This window comes from Macaca nemestrina, chromosome 14, assembly GCF_043159975.1.
Source record: "Macaca nemestrina isolate mMacNem1 chromosome 14, mMacNem.hap1, whole genome shotgun sequence".
Lineage (NCBI taxonomy): Eukaryota > Metazoa > Chordata > Mammalia > Primates > Cercopithecidae > Macaca > Macaca nemestrina.
Window position 1 is genome coordinate 32165602 of NC_092138.1, and position 17616 is coordinate 32183217.

Below are 17616 nucleotides of genomic sequence, written 5' to 3' on the forward strand. Positions count from 1 at the left end.
GTAAGTAGCTTTCTAGCATGGCATGTTCAGTTCTCTTCCGTGTATCAACTGGGACAATTTGCTAGCTTCATTCCATGGTGTTTCCTCCCTTTGTAGCCTCTCGAACTTGCCGACCTGACCAATTTGAGTGTGAGGATGGCAGCTGCATCCATGGCAGCAGGCAGTGTAATGGCATCCGAGACTGTGTCGATGGTTCCGATGAAGTCAACTGCAAAAATGGTAAGGGTTTCTTCTTGTTGGTTAAGCAATGGATTGCTCTGACCAGACCCACTCATGGAATCTCCCTTCTTTGTTTCTCTTTGTAGTCAATCAGTGCTTGGGCCCTGGAAAATTCAAATGCAGAAGTGGAGAATGCATAGATATCAGCAAAGTATGTAACCAGGAGCAGGACTGCAGGGACTGGAGTGATGAGCCCCTGAAAGAATGTCGTAAGTGTACTTGTTGCTCAAGTACAAACCCTGGAAGTTTGATACAATCCAGCATAGCTAACGCTGTAGACCCCATGTGATGGCTGCTTAAACTTTTGAATATACTGAAGTTCAATTGTAGACTTCAGAGTGAAACTTTATGACTTAAAAACCCAGGTAGGACAAACTATAGTGTTTGTTTTTGTTTTTTGTTTTTTGTGTTTTTTGAGACGGAGCTCCACTCTGGTTGCCCAGGCTGGAGTGCGTTGACGCAATCTCGGCTCACTGCAACTTCTGCCTCCCAGGTTCAAGCAATTATCCTGCCTCAGCCTCCCAAGTAGCTGGGACTATAGGCGCCCGCCACCATGCCCGGTTTTTTTTTTTTTTTTTTTTTTTGTATTTTTAGTAAAGACAAGGTTTCCCCGTGTTGGCTAGGCTGGTCTCAAACTCCTGACCTCGTGATCCACCTGCCTTGGCCTTCCAAAGTGCTGGGATTACAGGCATGAGCCACCGTGCCTAGCCCAAACTAGTTTATAGTTTAACCTCCTTAAAGATAACTGATCATCAATAGAGAAACTTGACTAAATGCTGCTTGACCAACTGGTAACTTGCCAAGGAGATAGATAATCCACCCTGAAATATATACCTATAAAATAAATGATTAGGTCTTAGACAAATCATGGGTTTGACCAGGCCAACTAGATAAGTTATCAAATAGCTTGGGTTTTAAATGTGAAAGACAGGTATTAATTGAAAATAAGTTGTCAAGTGACTGCTACATTTTTATTCCAGATATAAACGAATGCTTGGTAAATAATGGCGGATGTTCCCATATCTGCAAAGACCTAGTTATAGGCTACGAGTGTGACTGTGCAGCTGGGTTTGAACTGATAGATAGGAAAACCTGTGGAGGTGAGTCTAAGAAGAAAACCTGGACCCTGCGGGTGATGGGAAAGGGTAGTATGTACCTAGTAAGGTATAGGAGCAGCAAGACTAATTCTGATTTCCCTCCTAGATATTGACGAATGCCAAAATCCAGGAATCTGCAGTCAAATTTGTATCAACTTAAAAGGCGGTTACAAGTGTGAATGTAGTCGTGGCTATCAAATGGATCTTGCCACTGGCGTGTGCAAGGCAGTAGGTAAATGAACTTGGACTGGGGTAGCTATTGTACTTTTACAAGTAAGTCCCTCTTAAAGGTACAGCCGGTGACCACAATAGTCAAACTAAACGTGAAATCGTACTTGAGAACAATGTTGCTAACCTCATAATACAGCAGTATCGGTTAAATAGCAGATCTCTCCCCCAGACATCTACCTTGGTCATTCCTTTTGCGTATGATACCATGAATACCTACCAGGTTTGCATGCTCTCTGTTTCCAAAACTTGAGTGCAACTCAAATAAGTGACTTATTCATCACCCACCCTGTTGTTGAAGGCTGTAATCCCAGGACTGCCTTCCTAAACCATAGGAAGCACTTGCAAGTCCCAGGGGCAGGAACTCCAGAACAGATACTACTGACGTATTCCACAATACCTTTACTTTCTAAGATCTCTGCTGGGAGGAGGTGGTTTAGAAAGACCTTGCCTTCTTAAAGCAAAACTAAGTAACCCTGACTTTCATCTTGCAGGCAAAGAGCCAAGTCTGATCTTCACTAATCGAAGAGACATCAGGAAGATTGGCTTAGAGAGGAAAGAATATATCCAACTAGTTGAACAGCTAAGAAACACTGTGGCTCTCGATGCTGACATTGCTGCTCAGAAACTATTCTGGGCTGATCTAAGCCAAAAGGCTATCTTCAGGTAACTTTCAGTTCCATTTGTAGTGTCTCGACAAGTCATTGTCACTTGGGAAGTGATCTGTGGGATAGTTTGGAGGAGTTTCATTTTGTGTCTAGCCCCATCTAGCATCTAATTACCTGGGGACATTAAATCTAACACTAATTCTTTATTAAATTGTTATCATTTCCTAAATAGAAACTAATAATTGTCTCTGAAGTAAAAGATGACATCTTTCATATTTTTTATATTTTCTCCCTTTTCTCTACAGTTAATTGAGAACTGTTCATTGTTGCTACAAATAGAAATGGTAGTACAGCCGTTTCTTAATGGGAACTATAGAAACTCAGATGATGGATACTGAAACAAATAGCTTCACTTATAAATTTGTTGTTCTTGTAAATAGAATACATACCAGCAACTAGATAATCCACAGCATTATTAATTTAGCATCAGTAAGCAGCATGGTTAAATAATTTGAGTGGTGAGCTGTGGTGTTACTAGATTTCTTTCTGAATGAAGTCATTGACCATTTTGTAAGCAAAAAGTCCCCTCTCCAAGCTCTAATTGTGTCAAACTCTTAAATTTCTTGTGACCTATTCTGTTTCAGTGCCTCAATTGATGACAAGGTTGGTAGACATGTTAAAATGATCGACAATGTCTATAATCCTGCAGCCATTGCTGTTGATTGGGTGTACAAGACCATCTACTGGACTGATGCGGCTTCTAAGACTATTTCAGTAGCTACCCTAGATGGAACCAAGAGGAAGTTCCTGTTTAACTCTGATTTGCGAGAGCCTGCCTCCATAGCTGTGGACCCACTGTCTGGGTTTGTACACCGTTTTCTATCACATAGCTTTTTGAATGGTATCTGTGTAGGTCAGGAGCTTTCTCATACCTGAATTAGTACTAAAATCTCAAGGTTTATCAGCCCTCTACAACAAAGAATTAGAATTCTAATTCAAGATATCAGTTTTGCCCCAGTTGAATGACCCTAGGACGGCCTTATCTGTATGACAGGTCCTCCTGTCTGACTCGTATGAGTGATTGCTGGTTGATATTAATGAATTAACATTCCTGATTTGATGTGTGTACCAAAAGCTGTATCTGAACCCTTTTGCCCACCCAGTTTCTATGCAAGTGATTTTTTAGTTTTTGACTGAACACTTTGCTGGGCTAGCTCTGGATGATCAAACCTAAATGACAGTCTGAATTGTGGGGATTTGGGTAACGACATTGCATCTAAGTGTGCAAGTTGTCTGAAAGTCCAGCAGAAATAGACCTTTATAGAAACATTTCACTAAGGGGGTTCCCTAAATTACCACTAAGTAACATAGAAGAGCAGCTTAGGAAATTGACTAAGGCTGTAGTCATCACAACTGCCCCCCCCTACAGCCTCATTAGAACTCAATCAGCCAACCCCTGCTATGAAATTTAAAGGATATTTGTCTTTCACTCCTCTGAAAGAAGTAACCTTTTAAAAAGGAAACATAACCTTGTGACTTTAGGCCGAAATTTAGATGTCAGACAAACATAGATTATTACAGTTAATAATGAACTTGCAGATTCTTAATATTCAAATTTATTTACCTAGAACAAAATTTAGACCCTTAAGTGTTACTATTTGTCACTAGAGAATCCCTTTTCTGCTTAAATTTTAGTTTCAGGCTACAACTTTATTCCTTCTAAACCACTGAGGCTTATTTCTCATTTAATTCTTCACAGTTTTGTTTACTGGTCAGACTGGGGTGAACCAGCTAAAATAGAAAAAGCAGGAATGAATGGATTTGATAGACGTCCACTGGTGACAGTGGATATCCAGTGGCCTAACGGAATTACACTTGGTATGTATGGTCTTCCTTCTCGATCACCCACTCAACTATCTTCATAGTGTTTCCATTTATCTCCATGGTGAATTCTGGACTAGCAGATGACTCTTCTGCTTCCGCCTAAATTCTAGCAGGAATTTTCAATGGGAGTAACTGAACAACACAAGTAAAATGGTGGATTAGCAAATTACACATTCCGTAACTACTGACCTGTTGTCCAGCTGGGCCTAATATGTGGCACGAACTCAGTGAAGGTTGGGCCTTGGGTGCACTCATACTAAATATTCTGGGCATGAATGCCTTAGCATTTCCTGAATTGCAGGCTTTTAACAGTTTTCTTCTGGCTTTGTGGAGGAGAACAACAAAATGCCAGCCTCTTTTAATATTTTCTGTAATGTGAGTAGTATTTCTTAAGTCATTTACTTTGAGAATCTCAGGTACCCCGTTAGTCCCCAAAAATGAATGTGGATACAGATTCTGCATGCTGCTTTGCCAGGTTTGTGTGACCCCTGTTAAGAAACCCTGCTGGGGAAAGAACCATAAAAGTAGAATATTAATCCATTAGATGTTTTAAATGGAAGCCAGAGTAGTAGTGGCTTGTCATGTAATGACAATTCTTTTCCTACCTAGACCTTATAAAAAGCCGCCTCTATTGGCTTGATTCTAAGTTGCACATGTTATCCAGCGTGGACTTGAATGGCCAAGATCGTAGGATAGTACTAAAGTCTCTGGAGTTCCTAGCTCACCCTCTTGCACTAACAATATTTGAGGTAAGATGTGTCTCACATCAAAGTGTGTATACCTTTCAGCTATTATATCACTTTGAGGAGAAATGACAGACATGGCGGGAGGAGGGAAGAGCAGCTGAGCATGGCTTGAGAAACTGCTTTCACTTAAAACCTGGTACAAATTAGACACTAATTCCCAGAAGCACTTCAAACCTAAACTTGATTCTTTTACAGTTTTATATCTAGTGTCCCAGCTCAGCATTCAATAAACTTAGTCCATTAAATGAGAAGTAAATGATGACCTTAGAAATGGACTTGTGTTAATCCTGGATGTACATGCTAATTGTGGGGTTCTGTTGTAGGATCGTGTCTACTGGATAGATGGGGAAAACGAAGCAGTCTATGGTGCCAATAAATTCACTGGATCAGAGCTAGCCACTCTAGTCAACAACCTTAATGATGCCCAAGACATCATTGTCTATCATGAACTTGTACAGCCATCAGGTACCGTGGAGAAGCACACTCCTTAATAACCACTTTAAGGGAAGCAGCATGACACAGAACCTACTGGATGTCAGTGGCTCTTGGCAACTCCCCTTTCTTTAAAAGGAACGTTTGCCCTCCCGTACCCTACCTCAAACAGTTCACACGTTATTTTTTTATTTCTGCTGCCTTAGAGAAATGGCTTCTCAGCTTCAGCTCCTAGCTTCCCTCCCAAGCCTCAGTGTCAGATCTTTTATTTCTGCTTCATCCATGTCCCCTTGGCCTTCAGCCCCTCTTGCCAAGACTATTACAGTAGCCTCCAAAGTAGCTTTTGTGCTACAAACTTCCTCTACTGTTAGTTTGCTAGGATTTTTGCAATGAAGTGCCACAAACTGCCTTAAACCACAGAAGTTTATTGTCTCAAAATTCTGGAGGCCAGAAGTCTGAAATCAAGGTGCCAGCAGGGTTGGTGCCTCTTGAGGGCTGTGAGGGAAGGATCCGTTCAGGGCCTCTTTTCGTGGTCTGTTGACAGTGCTTCCGCCTGTGTCTCTTCACATCATCTTCCCTCTGTATATGCTTTTGTCCAGGTTTTTTTTTGTTTGTTTGTTTGTTTGTTTGTTTTTGAGACGGAGTCTCGCTCTGTCGCCCAGGCTGGAGTGCAGTGGCACAATCTCAGCTCACTGCAACCTCCACCTCCTGTGTTCAAGCAATTCTCTTGCTTCAGCCTCCCGAGTTGCTGGGACTACAGGAGTGAGCCACCATGCCCAGCTACATTTTGTATTTTTAGTAGAGATGGGGTTTCACTATGTTCACTATGTTGGCCAGACTGGTCTCAAACTCCTGACCCCAAGTAATCTGCCTGCCTTGGCCTCCCAAAGAGCTAGAATTAAAGGCGTGAACTGTAATACCAGTCATATTGAATTAGAGCCCAGCTTAATGACCTCATTTTAACTTGATTACCTCTGTAAATATCCTATCTTCAATATCTCCAAATCAGATCACATTCTGAGGTACTAGGACTTCAATATATGAATTTTAGGAAGGAACACAATTCAACTTGTAACACCTACTTTTTCCCTGTGACACACCTGATATAGGATTGTGTAGAGTCTCAAACACATCAGGTTATATTATGTCCTGCTGAAAACACTTGGCTGGTTCTATCTAAATAAAACCTTCAAACCTTCCTAAGGCTGAGTTTCCTTCCACTTTGTTGGAGCAAGTAAAGAGAAAACCAGGAGAACATGCCTAGTCTCCTTTCTCTGAGCCTTCACACTAAACCTTGGGCCAATAGTGAGAGCCAGTCCTGGTCCCTCACCTCCCTTCCCCACCTTCTCTTTTGAAACCTGTCTCTTAAAGACATAACTTTTACAGTCTGTCTCTAAGAGGTCCCTTATTTGGTGTCCTTAGAGCATGCTGCCTGTACCTTTATACTTATTCTTCCTTGATATTGCTCTCACTTGAAGGATTGCCAGAGTCAACAAGTCTAAGCTCTTGGGGGCAAGGACTCAGGTCTTCAACACGTAGAACAAGGCTTTATATATACTAGGCATTGGAATACCCATTTTAATGGTATTTTTTCCTGACTAGGTAAAAATTGGTGTGAAGAAGACATGGAGAATGGAGGATGTGAATACCTATGCCTGCCAGCACCACAGATTAATGATCACTCTCCAAAATATACCTGTTCCTGCCCCAATGGGTTCAATCTAGAGGAAAATGGCCGAGACTGCCAAAGTAAGGCATTTTGTGTTTCAACCACAAGTAGAACATACAACAAGCAATATAAGACACAAGCTTGGATTTTTAAGAATTCTGTTTTAGCTAATTCTTTGAATAGATTTGAGAAGATATCTGCTATTGTTGTATGCCGGGTTATCATGTCATTTCTTTAGAACTGACTTTAACCCATGTCAACATTAAATGAGTTTATAGGAGACTATAGTGTCAACATACCTTATACTAATTTGTACCAGTTAGTCCCTTAACAGCACTGAGCTAGCCGACTTGCAGGTAATTAAACGAGGCCTTAACATTTTTCCTCAAGAGGAGGAGGACAGAAACTATGCTTAAGGAAGGCCATGGTTACAAAAACCTCATTGCCTCGTGGGTGACGCTTACCTAAAATAACACTTAAGCTGAATTTGCATTTAGTCTTCTGTTCTTAGCTTTTGATTAAGTGGCAAATTAAACTCCTTTGTGTGGCCAAGGAGCTCATATGGTGAGGCTGGTGAGGTTTTTACTAGCATGATTCATGGTCAGGTCACGGCAGGGATTAGCTCAGTTTACCAAGAAATTAGTTGCAAGACAGTCTGGTATGCCTGCTATACCAGAGCATCTTGAAAACATTTCTTGTAATTTCCAGGAACGTGGGATATTGTTTAGAGGGATAAAATATGGTTGTCCATCATTTTGAATTGTCAAATTCCAAATACCGACTGTTCTTCCCAAAGTTTCATGGTATCTCTTTTTGCATGAAGATTGCTATTTCAATTTTGACACATCAGCTGTACAACTTAGTTCAGCAGTGGTTTGTCTCTTTTACCTGGTTTTAAAATAACCTTTTGCATGGCTTGTCTGGACAAAAGAGCTAGCCATTCTGGAACCTTGGCATTAACCAGGTTCTTGGTTTTTATAATTCAGGTACTGCAACTACTGTGACTTACAGTGAGACAAAAGATACGAACACAACAGAAATTTCACCAACTAGTGGACTAGTTCCTGGAGGTATCGAGTTCAGTACTGCAAACTGTTAATCTCCACTAACAGCCACACTCTTTGTATCTATAGCTTAAATAATTAATGCAACCTTTAACTACTATTTCTGCCCCAATTGGTAACCTATATTTAAACACCAAAGACTTAAAATTTGCATATCTTTTCCTGACTGATCTTTAAGGTTTCTAGTAGAGAACTGTCAGTGAAATGGCTACTACAGCATGTGACTCAAATACTTCTAGGCCAGAGTTGTTCCTGGTGTTCAATTGTAGTAGATAGTGAACATCAATGTTGGATGCAAAGGTTTTGGCTCCTTACCTGATGGGTAAATCTCTAAATCTTAATACAGACCCTTCTAAACGGATTCCTTTTATTCCTCTGTAGGGATCAATGTGACCACAGCAGTATCAGAGGTCAGTGTTCCCCCAAAAGGGACTTCTGCCGCTTGGGCCATTCTTCCTCTCTGTAAGTAGATTTCCTACAAGTCTGGGTTCAAGAACTACTTAGATACCAGATGAATATTTTTTGTTCATCTGGAGCTACCCTTTTATGCTGTCATAGCACTTATGACACTGAATTATATTCACTTTCTCCCCCACATAGTACACTAAATTAAGGCCCATATCTTTCTCTTCATTTGTGCCCTTGGCACAGTAACTGGCATGATAAATGTTCAACAGTTAATGCTTTCCACTTCAGCACTGTTAGCCTGGCTTGTCCCCTTATAAGTCTCTTTAACTGCTCTTCTGTTCCCCCTTTGAAATGCGTGTAATGCTTTATACAGAGGAGATGCACAAATGCTTAAATGCTTTCTTGAAGAGTTACAGGACTTGTTGAGGGTAAATTAAAAGCAGTTAAGAATTTTCAAACCTATGGAAAAAGGACCTCAAACTATTATGAGACATGCGAATTACAAGGACTTGGCTATAAAAGCCTTTGTCCTAAATTAATAGATTCCAAGCTTAGCTAACACACCAAGAACACCTGAATAGCTCTCCAGAACCTTCTGCAATTTTAATTTGGTGAGCCTAAGGTGGGACCGAGGACCCTGCCCTTGCCTGGATGGATGTGGCTAGCCCAGCTCCAGTGCATAGAACTACCTCTGGGCTGAACTTGTTTCAAGCTCCTGGCCCATGTTTATTCCAACTTCTAGTTATCCTAGCTCCATAAAACATGACATTTTTACTAATGTCAATTATTATGGATTCCTGAACATTATTACCTTTCTTGTATGTTCCAATATTAGACTTAACTCACTTAGCTACCCTCTGATTTTTTTCAGTGCTCTTAGTGATGGCAGCAGTAGGTGGCTACTTGATGTGGCGGAATTGGCAACACAAGAACATGAAAAGTATGAACTTTGACAATCCTGTGTACTTGAAAACCACTGAAGAGGACCTCTCCATAGACATTGGTAGACACAGTGCTTCTGTTGGACACACATACCCAGCAGTAAGTCAGCTTTGTGTCTTTATATACCATGGCTTGAAGTGAGACTTTTCAGAAAGGAGACCTAGGCTAGAAAGAGAGCCATTAGGATGATGGAGTTACCAAATACTTCATCTGCCACCTGGACATTAGACAGTGTAGCCTATTAGAACATAAGTCAGTCAGTTGATCAGCATCTAACCCTCACCAAATGGCAAGAGGGTCAACTTAAGGTCACCACTATATTAAGATATTTTTGGTTATAGAAATGACATGTAAATATTAGCATGAACCAAGTAGCTCTTTACTGAACTATTAAATCCATTGCCTACTGGATATTTGAAAGTAAATTAGCATATCCTATATAGGGGAGTTGGCTTAAAGTCAGTGTATTGAGTAAGATTCACTTAGCCAAAATTATGATACACTTTGCTTTAAAAAGTATCCCACCACACTTAGCACACTTAGTATAGCTAGCTTTTCTTCTAGCAGTAGTCATTCACTTGTTCTTCAGATGAAACCCAAGTGGAGTATTTGGCCTTCACGTAGGAAACAGGCTGAAAAAACCAAGTATTGATTGCTCCCCTCTCAAGCTCTGGTGAAACATGGAACAGTGGTCAATTCTTGACACAGATGGCTTTTCACATTTTTCTCCAAGACTTATGATCAATAAGTAGAAGAGGCAGAATCAGTCACACTATCTTATCTCACTACCAAGCAGGTATAGTTGAATTCAAATTAAATGCATGAATGATACAATTCAGTACTCTTTTGTATCTGACTTTTCTTCTGAGCACTCTCAGTGTTCGAATGACCAACTAAAAAGCAGGGTCCATTTTAAAGACGAGAGTTGCCATCAGTGAGTGATCACCAAGCTCATTCCATACTTCTTCTTTTCCACAGATATCAGTTGTAAGCACAGATGATGATCTAGCTTGACTTCTGTGACAAGTCTTGACCTTTGAGGTCTAAACAAATAATACCCCCGTCGGAACAGTAACCGAGCCAGCAGCTGAAGTCTCTTTCTTCCTCTCGGCTGGAAGAACATCAAGATACCTTTGTGTGGATCAAGCTTGTGTACTTGACCGTTTTTATATTACTTTTGTAAATATTCTTGTCCACATTCTACTTCAGCTTTGGATGTGGTTACTAAGTATCTGTAACCCTTGAATTTCTAGACAGTATTGCCACCTCTGGCCAAATATGCACTTTCCCTAGAAAGCCATATTCCAGCAATGAAACTTGTGCTATAGTGTATACCACCTGTACATACATTGTATAGGCCATCTGTAAATATCCCAGAGAACAATCACTATTCTTAAGCACTTTGAAAATATTTCTATGTAAATTATTGTAAACTTTTTCAATGGTTGGGACAATGGCAATAGGATAAAACGGGTTACTAAGATGAAATTGCCAAAAAAAAATTTGTAAACTAATTTTGTACGTATGAATGAAATCTTTGACCTCAATGGAGGTTTGCAAAGACTGAGTATTCAAACTACTGTACATTTTTTTTCAAGTGCTAAAAAATTAAACCAAGCAGCTTATAACCATGGTTTGTGCCTGTTCCTCTAGGATGAAATCCTAGCCTGAGTAGTATCAAGTGTTCTGTGTGAGCTATAATTCTTGATGTTGTATAACTAAGCCTGTAATTGGGCTAGTTTCTCTTACACCCAAGTACAGCTAAAAAATGAAGTACTGTTTAACATTTGCTCCCAAAATATTTCTTACTGTGTAAAAGAAGCTAGATTAGTCTGTACCTAGAATTCCTTTTGGTTAGAGGAGATTCTTTTCCATTAACTTGTTTCCTGATCGAGAAACACATGCTAAGATTTCTATGAATTCTGCTTCTTTATAGTTAAGTCTGTTTTCCATGTTCTGTCATTTATTTAGGTCAAGGACAAGTGCCTTCTAAGGCATGGATAAGGGCTTTCTTCTTATAAAAGTCTAGACTGTCTTACTGTGAAGATGCCCAGGGAGGATAGCAAGCAATGGCATTCTTGAACAATCTAAGGCAGGGTTCTCAGTGTGGTCCCGGGAACAGAAGCATCTGCATCACCTGGGAATGTGTTAGAAATGCAAGTTCTCAGCCCCATCCCAGACCTACTGAATCAGAAACTCTGCGGGCTAGGGCTGAAACCTGCTTTCATAAGCCCTTCAGGCAATACTGATGTAAACTAAAGCTTAAAAACCACTGTTTTGATGTGACTTCATGAAGAATATAATTATAATATCACCTAAATTTTTATCCTGGCTGGGATAGGGCAGATTCTTATTATGGACAATTTCTGGAACTTACAGTATGAAGAGCAGATGAAGAGTTTGAGACAAAAAGTTGCACAGGGAGTTTAGTGAATTTTTCCATCAGGTTGGCCATTACTTTCTTTCTCCAAAGTCTCAGGATGTCTGGAAGCAAGGAAAGACACAAGACTGGAAGCATCGGGTGGATGCTGTTTGTCACAAGTGAGGTGGAGAGTTGACTGTGGAAGGTACAGCAATTCCTCTGGAATTAAATGACCGACCAACACTGTAGGAAGAAGATGAAGAGAAGATGTTTTAAGTCGCTACATGAATCAGTGGATGACTCATATTTTCACTTGCATATGAAATATAAGGCAGTTAACATCTTGTTTGTGGCTTAAGGAAAGAAATTAATATTACTAGACGAAGGGGAAGTTGGTTCTGTTGTCTTAAGGGATGCCCCCTTGTGATTTTGGTCAACTGAATGAAAAAGGAAAGATAGCCTTGGACCTTTTTTTCATGGGAGGTTTGGAGGTCAAGCATGTAGAAGAAAAAGGCTGTAGTCATGAATATAGAACTGTCTGCTCTCCACCTTTTCCTTACTGTACATTTAGTCATCACACTGAACAGGATGTGGCCTGCTGACAGTGAGTAGCTGAAGTGCCTATTTGGTAAGTAGGTTAGCATTCAACATGAACTCTGAAAGCCATTTCAGTGTTTGAATGCTGCTCTGACCCTGCTATGGTACAAAAAAACATGGATTTTTTTTTTTTTTTTAAAACTGGAGTAATACCAAATTCCCTTTAGAAGCTTGAAGTTTGATACTATTGCTTTCCCCATTATAACGATTATACAGTATTAATTATAAGGCCCAAAGTTTGTTTTGGCAAATAAAGCATTATTCTCTATCATCATCATCTTTTGAATTCCTGTCCCTAGTATGTTCTTTCATGTTCTGGGTACAAATTTCCAACCCTCAAAGAGTCTAAAACATCTCATTTTTTTTTTTTTTTTTTTTTTTTACCATGTCCTCCCCAATAAGAAGCCAAGGTACAACTCATTGTACCTAAGAGGTACAAACTCATTTGTAGAAACAAAGTAACTAGATATTCCTATTGAAATAAGAATAAATATACTGGGGGGCCAGGTATGGTGGCTCACGCCTATAATCCCAGCACTTTGGACGGCCAAGGCAGGAGGATCACTTGAGGCCAGGAGTTCGAGACCAGCCTGAGCAACATGGTGAGACCCTGTCTCTACAAAAAAAATTTATAAAAATAAAAAATAGTTATATGACTAAACTACTAGTCAATACAACTTGTAATAATAGTGCATGAATGATAAGAGGCCTTGGCTTTATCACCCAAACAAGAACCTGAATTCTATGTGAAATGTGTTAGGGTAAGTTTCCTGTGTCTCTAGAGTTTAATGTAGAAGATAATTAAGAGGTAAAATATGAAGCTTACCACACACTAAAGGAGAATATTTGGAGTTAGATGAGCCTGTCACACAAAGTGAAAGTGGACCCTCCAGAAATTTTAGGAATTGCCACAAAGATTGATGATAGGTGAATAAACAGATTTGTGGCCTCTGCTAAAGAAATCCAGCCAAGTTCCTCTGTCCAAATTTTTAAGTGCCCTTTGCAAGCTAGCTATTTGGCAAAATTAGTCCCAGTTGTTCAACTAGTTCCCTTGAAACATTCTAGTAGGTGTTTTAAAGCCTAGGTATCCCTGCCTCTCTAGTTCTTGATGAATACGAGGCAAAAAAAAAAAAAAAAAAAAAAATTGAGACTTGCACTTTGGCATTTGCTTCTGTACCTTATATCTGTGGAAGTCAAATAGCCCTTCGCAAAAATGAGAAGCCAAGCTTTAAATAGCAAACTATAGGATATTAAAAGACTAATTCTTCAGTTAAGAACACTGTTGAAATGGGAGACCAACTTAAAGTCTACCATTCAAGAATCTCTACCCCAAACCTAAAGATTCTAGGGGTCACTTAACTCTATTATATAATCTAATTGGAATAATTTCCTAGAATTCTTACTAGTGAAATCTTGCCCTAGTAAAACAATTTATTATTTTGAATCCAAATGAAAGCTATACATTTTGCTTTCAATGGTGGCAAAAACTTGCAAAAAGCAGATATACTTTTGCTAATTTAAATTCAAGTACAATGAGTACAACCTGCTAATCTTGATCCCCAAATCTGAGCCCTTCAGTTTCATAATTGTTTTATTCTGAAGGTCGTTGTGACATAGACATTTCTCAAAAGGGTCTGATACATCAAACTCCTAACAAGTAGGAGTAGCAACTAGTGAAAGAATAGAAAGAAGCTTCCCTTCTTGTGGGTAATGAGGCGGTGCCTAAAAACCACATATATATAATCCCATGTGGTATTATACATTCTGCAAGCCCTGTTAGTGGGGAGATGGTGGCAATAGCAGCGATAGTTGCATCAGCGCTAACTGCTGCTGCTGCACGTTCTGTTGGTGGCTGCTGGCCAAGTGTGCACACTTAGCCCTGGTTGAGGTGCATTGTCTGCTGTGGTCTGTTAAGCATCTCACCAGAGTGGGAGGGCACATCAAGTGATTTCACGGATTGATGGATTCTTGTTTTATGCCTCACAGTACCTGAGCCTATAATTTGCTTTTTGTGTACTTTTCTTGCACACTTAGCCCTGAGGTGCACTGTCTGCTGTGGTCTATTAAGCATCTAACCAGAGTGGGAGGGCACATCAAGCGATTTCACTTTCTTAAATAAAAGATTTTTAGGTATTTTTGGTATTATGTATTCTCTAAGGGCGGAAGGGACTTATAATGACTTTTCTTCTCTTCCAGAATTGTAACATTATAAAACTACTCGAGTAAATATCCTAACAAGTATGATTTTCCTTGGGACAACTAAAAGTTGTACATTCATGCTTCAGCCATATCATGGACCTAAACTATGAGAGTTCAGAAATATATAAAAGTAGAAAAATCATCAAAGGTACTTATTTCCAAATACGGAGGGAATGAATTTGAAGATGGAACAATAGCATTTTTCGAACTTATTTCTCTCTAATCCAGCCTGGAGGATTTTTAGCTCAAAACAGTTACATGTGAAGGTTATCGGGCGTCTTTGCATATCCCTTTCATATCTACCTTCACACATGAAAGCTGAATGCATTTTGCCAGTGAGGCTCTAAATATGAAACTTAGGGATCCATAGATAAATAAGCTACTAACGAACTGATAACAGTGGGGTTCCTTCTCTCTGTCATGTCTCCTGAGTCTGTTTCACATTTTTGAGCCTGGCTAATCTGAGAAAAAGAGCAAAGTAGGACCATGACCCAGTGTTCTCCTGTAAATCTCACCGTAAAAATCTCAGTGTCAAAACACTGAGACAGGAGTGAGACCAGCTGCGGGTAGGGAGTTTGTGCTCTGCAGGTTACCTCACGGCATATCAAAAATGGCTTTTTTCTTCACTGCGCTTAAGGAAAAAGTCAGATGTGTGGCAAGGTGGTTCTGTTTAGAAGCAGCAGGCAATGTAGTTAACAGCATAGACTTCTGTGTCTTGTGTGTGGTACCTTGGGCAAGTTACTAATTCCCCCTGTAAAGTAGAGATGATGGGGACTGTCTCACTGTGACAAGGTACGTGTTAAGTGAGATGCACACGAAAAGCTCAGCAAAGTGTCTGGCATCTAATATGTACAGGGCAGATGTCGCTACTGAATATCACATCAATGCTAGGTCTGTATTTACTGTCACACACAGGAACCGGTAAGTGACTTTACCAGAGAAAGTCACAGGTACCTTTATCTGTGATGAATGTAATGTGTTAGATGCTGACCCAAGTGTTCTCCTCTACACCTGTCTAAAGAGAGCTAAGTCTGATATTTAAGGAGTGATAGCATCTTGCATAGTTAAGAAGGCTTAAAAGATTGCATGGTTTAAACGCTAGAAACATAGATGGGATGTTTCTGCCTCAGTTCTTTTGACTACCTCCTAGGATGGAAACAAATGTTTCGGAGCCTGCATAGTCTTTAGATGGCTGCCAAAGAACTTAAAATCTCCTTTAAATTCTTATCATATGCTTAATTTTGTACTAAGTAAGTGTCCCCAAGCCTTCTACTTGTTCCTCACAGCAACCCTAAGAAGTATCTCCATTTTACACAGGTAAAAACTGAGGCTACAAACAATGTGTGATTCCAAATCCTATGTGCTTACTGTGCAAAGATTGAGCTGGATGTTGCATTGCATGTTTGCTGAGTCCCCTTTGCTACTGATGTGAGGATCCTTCAACAGTTCCTCCGATGCCCATTATGGCTGGCATCCAATATGGTGGTGTAATGGAAGTGTACCACTGGTACTACCTTATTAGGTCAGCACAGATCAGCTCAGCTATTTGTTATGCCTTCAAGATGCTACACATTCCAGAATTATTTTCCTTGGCCATCCAAGTGAAGTAGAAGTAGATTGTTGGATTGCAAAGAAAATAATAAAGATTCCCCTAAAGGAATTTATGAGCAGGCAACTTCATTCCTAAGATATTGGGAGGAAACAAGCTGTACCACAACAAATCTTAAGTTTCAAGACTCTCCTATAGGAAGAAACATGGCCAAAAAGACAGGAAGAACTGTGGCTTGTAACTCAATGATGCTGTAACTCCAGGATTGGATCTTAGGTATTCTGGAATCTATCCCCTGAGACTTGGGTATTTCTCAATTTACACACATGCAAGGAGGAAGAGAATTTTTTGAACAAAATGACTGGCTTTGACAAAACTATCTTGCTCTTTTTAAATGTCACTTGATACTAAAACGTGATTTAAAAGCATGTAATGCCTCAGGAGTCTGGCACATACAACCAAATTATCATGCTCAGGATCTTCAGCATTCTAAAGGTACATGTTAGAATGCAGAGTCCTGATGACCTGTTGATAAACATTTTTTTATTAATGAACTGTACATTTAAATAAAAGTTTATTTTTGAGATAATTGTTGTGAGCCTTTCCTTTTTCTAGATACCTTTTATAAAAGCTTTTATTCAATTCTTTTTCCTTTTCTCAACTGAATCACTGAAGATGACTCAGTCACCCCTTTCTAGGAAACAAGTAAGGCCACCCAGGTCTGGACTTTTCAGGCTGAAAAACTGAGATGTTCCCTTTCTTGCCATATTTAGTATAGTTAGTGCCTCACCATGGACAGCCAGTATATTATCTTCTCAAATTTCCCCTCTCTACCCTTCCCATGAAAAAGACAGAAGTCAAAGCTCCTGTTAGTTAGGAATGTTAGCCTAGCACTTCCTTCTTGTAGGTGACTGAGAACAGGCAACACCCGGCTAAAGGGGGCATACCTCAGGGCGACAGGACAGGAAAGGACGTAACAAGTAAAATCATTTTGATTCTGTCTCCTCGTCAGTTCTTAGATGGTGTTGAGATTCATTTATAAGGCTAAAACTTTTGTGAGTCTTAGATATATTCCACCTAAAACTTTTCTAAGCAATGGCCCCAATTGTCTGAATTAAATTAGGCATTAAACCTTGAAATTGACTCAGAGGATCCGAAAGAATAGGAGAAAAATAAATAAATAAAAGGAAAGAGAAACAGCCAAAAAATATTTTAAAGCTCAACAGTGAGTCCTTAATAAGTGAGATGTTGCATTTTGTTTGAGATGTTGATCTCACCAGCTTTGCAGTAAGTGGATATAAGTTTGGATATTTTTCCACTACTTAATCAAGCTGTGGCCACAAGTAAGTTGCTTTCCATCCAAGCTTCTGTCCTCTTCTGAAAATCACAACACCTACTTCCATAGAGTTCTCACAAAAGAGAGAGGCAACACATATAAAGTGCTTCATTCAAACAACAACTGTTATTTCCCTCTCTAGCACCAAAAAAAAAAAAAAAAAAAAAAAAATCATGATTCATCTTTTTTAAAGTAAAAATCCTTATGTCTATTCGGAGATCTGATTTTGATCCGTATTCGTGTATTAAAATTCCATTTGCAAGTGTTCCTTGATCA

The 17616-nt window shown here is 39.7% G+C and overlaps 1 protein-coding gene across 4 annotated transcripts in view; it reads left to right on the forward strand.

The window, feature by feature from the left end:
• Positions 1-13280, forward strand: part of LOC105491814 (very low density lipoprotein receptor) — a 35058-nt gene extending 21778 nt beyond the window's left edge. For 2 of the 4 annotated variants that reach the window (XM_011758492.3, XM_011758494.3), the window contains 14 exons: positions 97-219; positions 306-428; positions 1200-1319; positions 1423-1548; positions 2039-2210; positions 2797-3015; positions 3912-4030; positions 4646-4785; positions 5106-5247; positions 6817-6963; positions 7870-7953; positions 8329-8409; positions 9227-9396; positions 10276-13280. In XM_011758492.3, the coding sequence (XP_011756794.2) occupies positions 97-219; positions 306-428; positions 1200-1319; positions 1423-1548; positions 2039-2210; positions 2797-3015; positions 3912-4030; positions 4646-4785; positions 5106-5247; positions 6817-6963; positions 7870-7953; positions 8329-8409; positions 9227-9396; positions 10276-10311 (1802 nt within the window). In that variant the 3' untranslated portion in view covers positions 10312-13280. The remainder of the gene's footprint in view (positions 1-96; positions 220-305; positions 429-1199; positions 1320-1422; positions 1549-2038; positions 2211-2796; positions 3016-3911; positions 4031-4645; positions 4786-5105; positions 5248-6816; positions 6964-7869; positions 7954-8328; positions 8410-9226; positions 9397-10275) is intronic. The other 2 variants (XM_011758493.3, XM_024796060.2) reach the window with 1 other exon arrangement.
• Positions 13281-17616: the final 4336 nt, after the last annotated feature.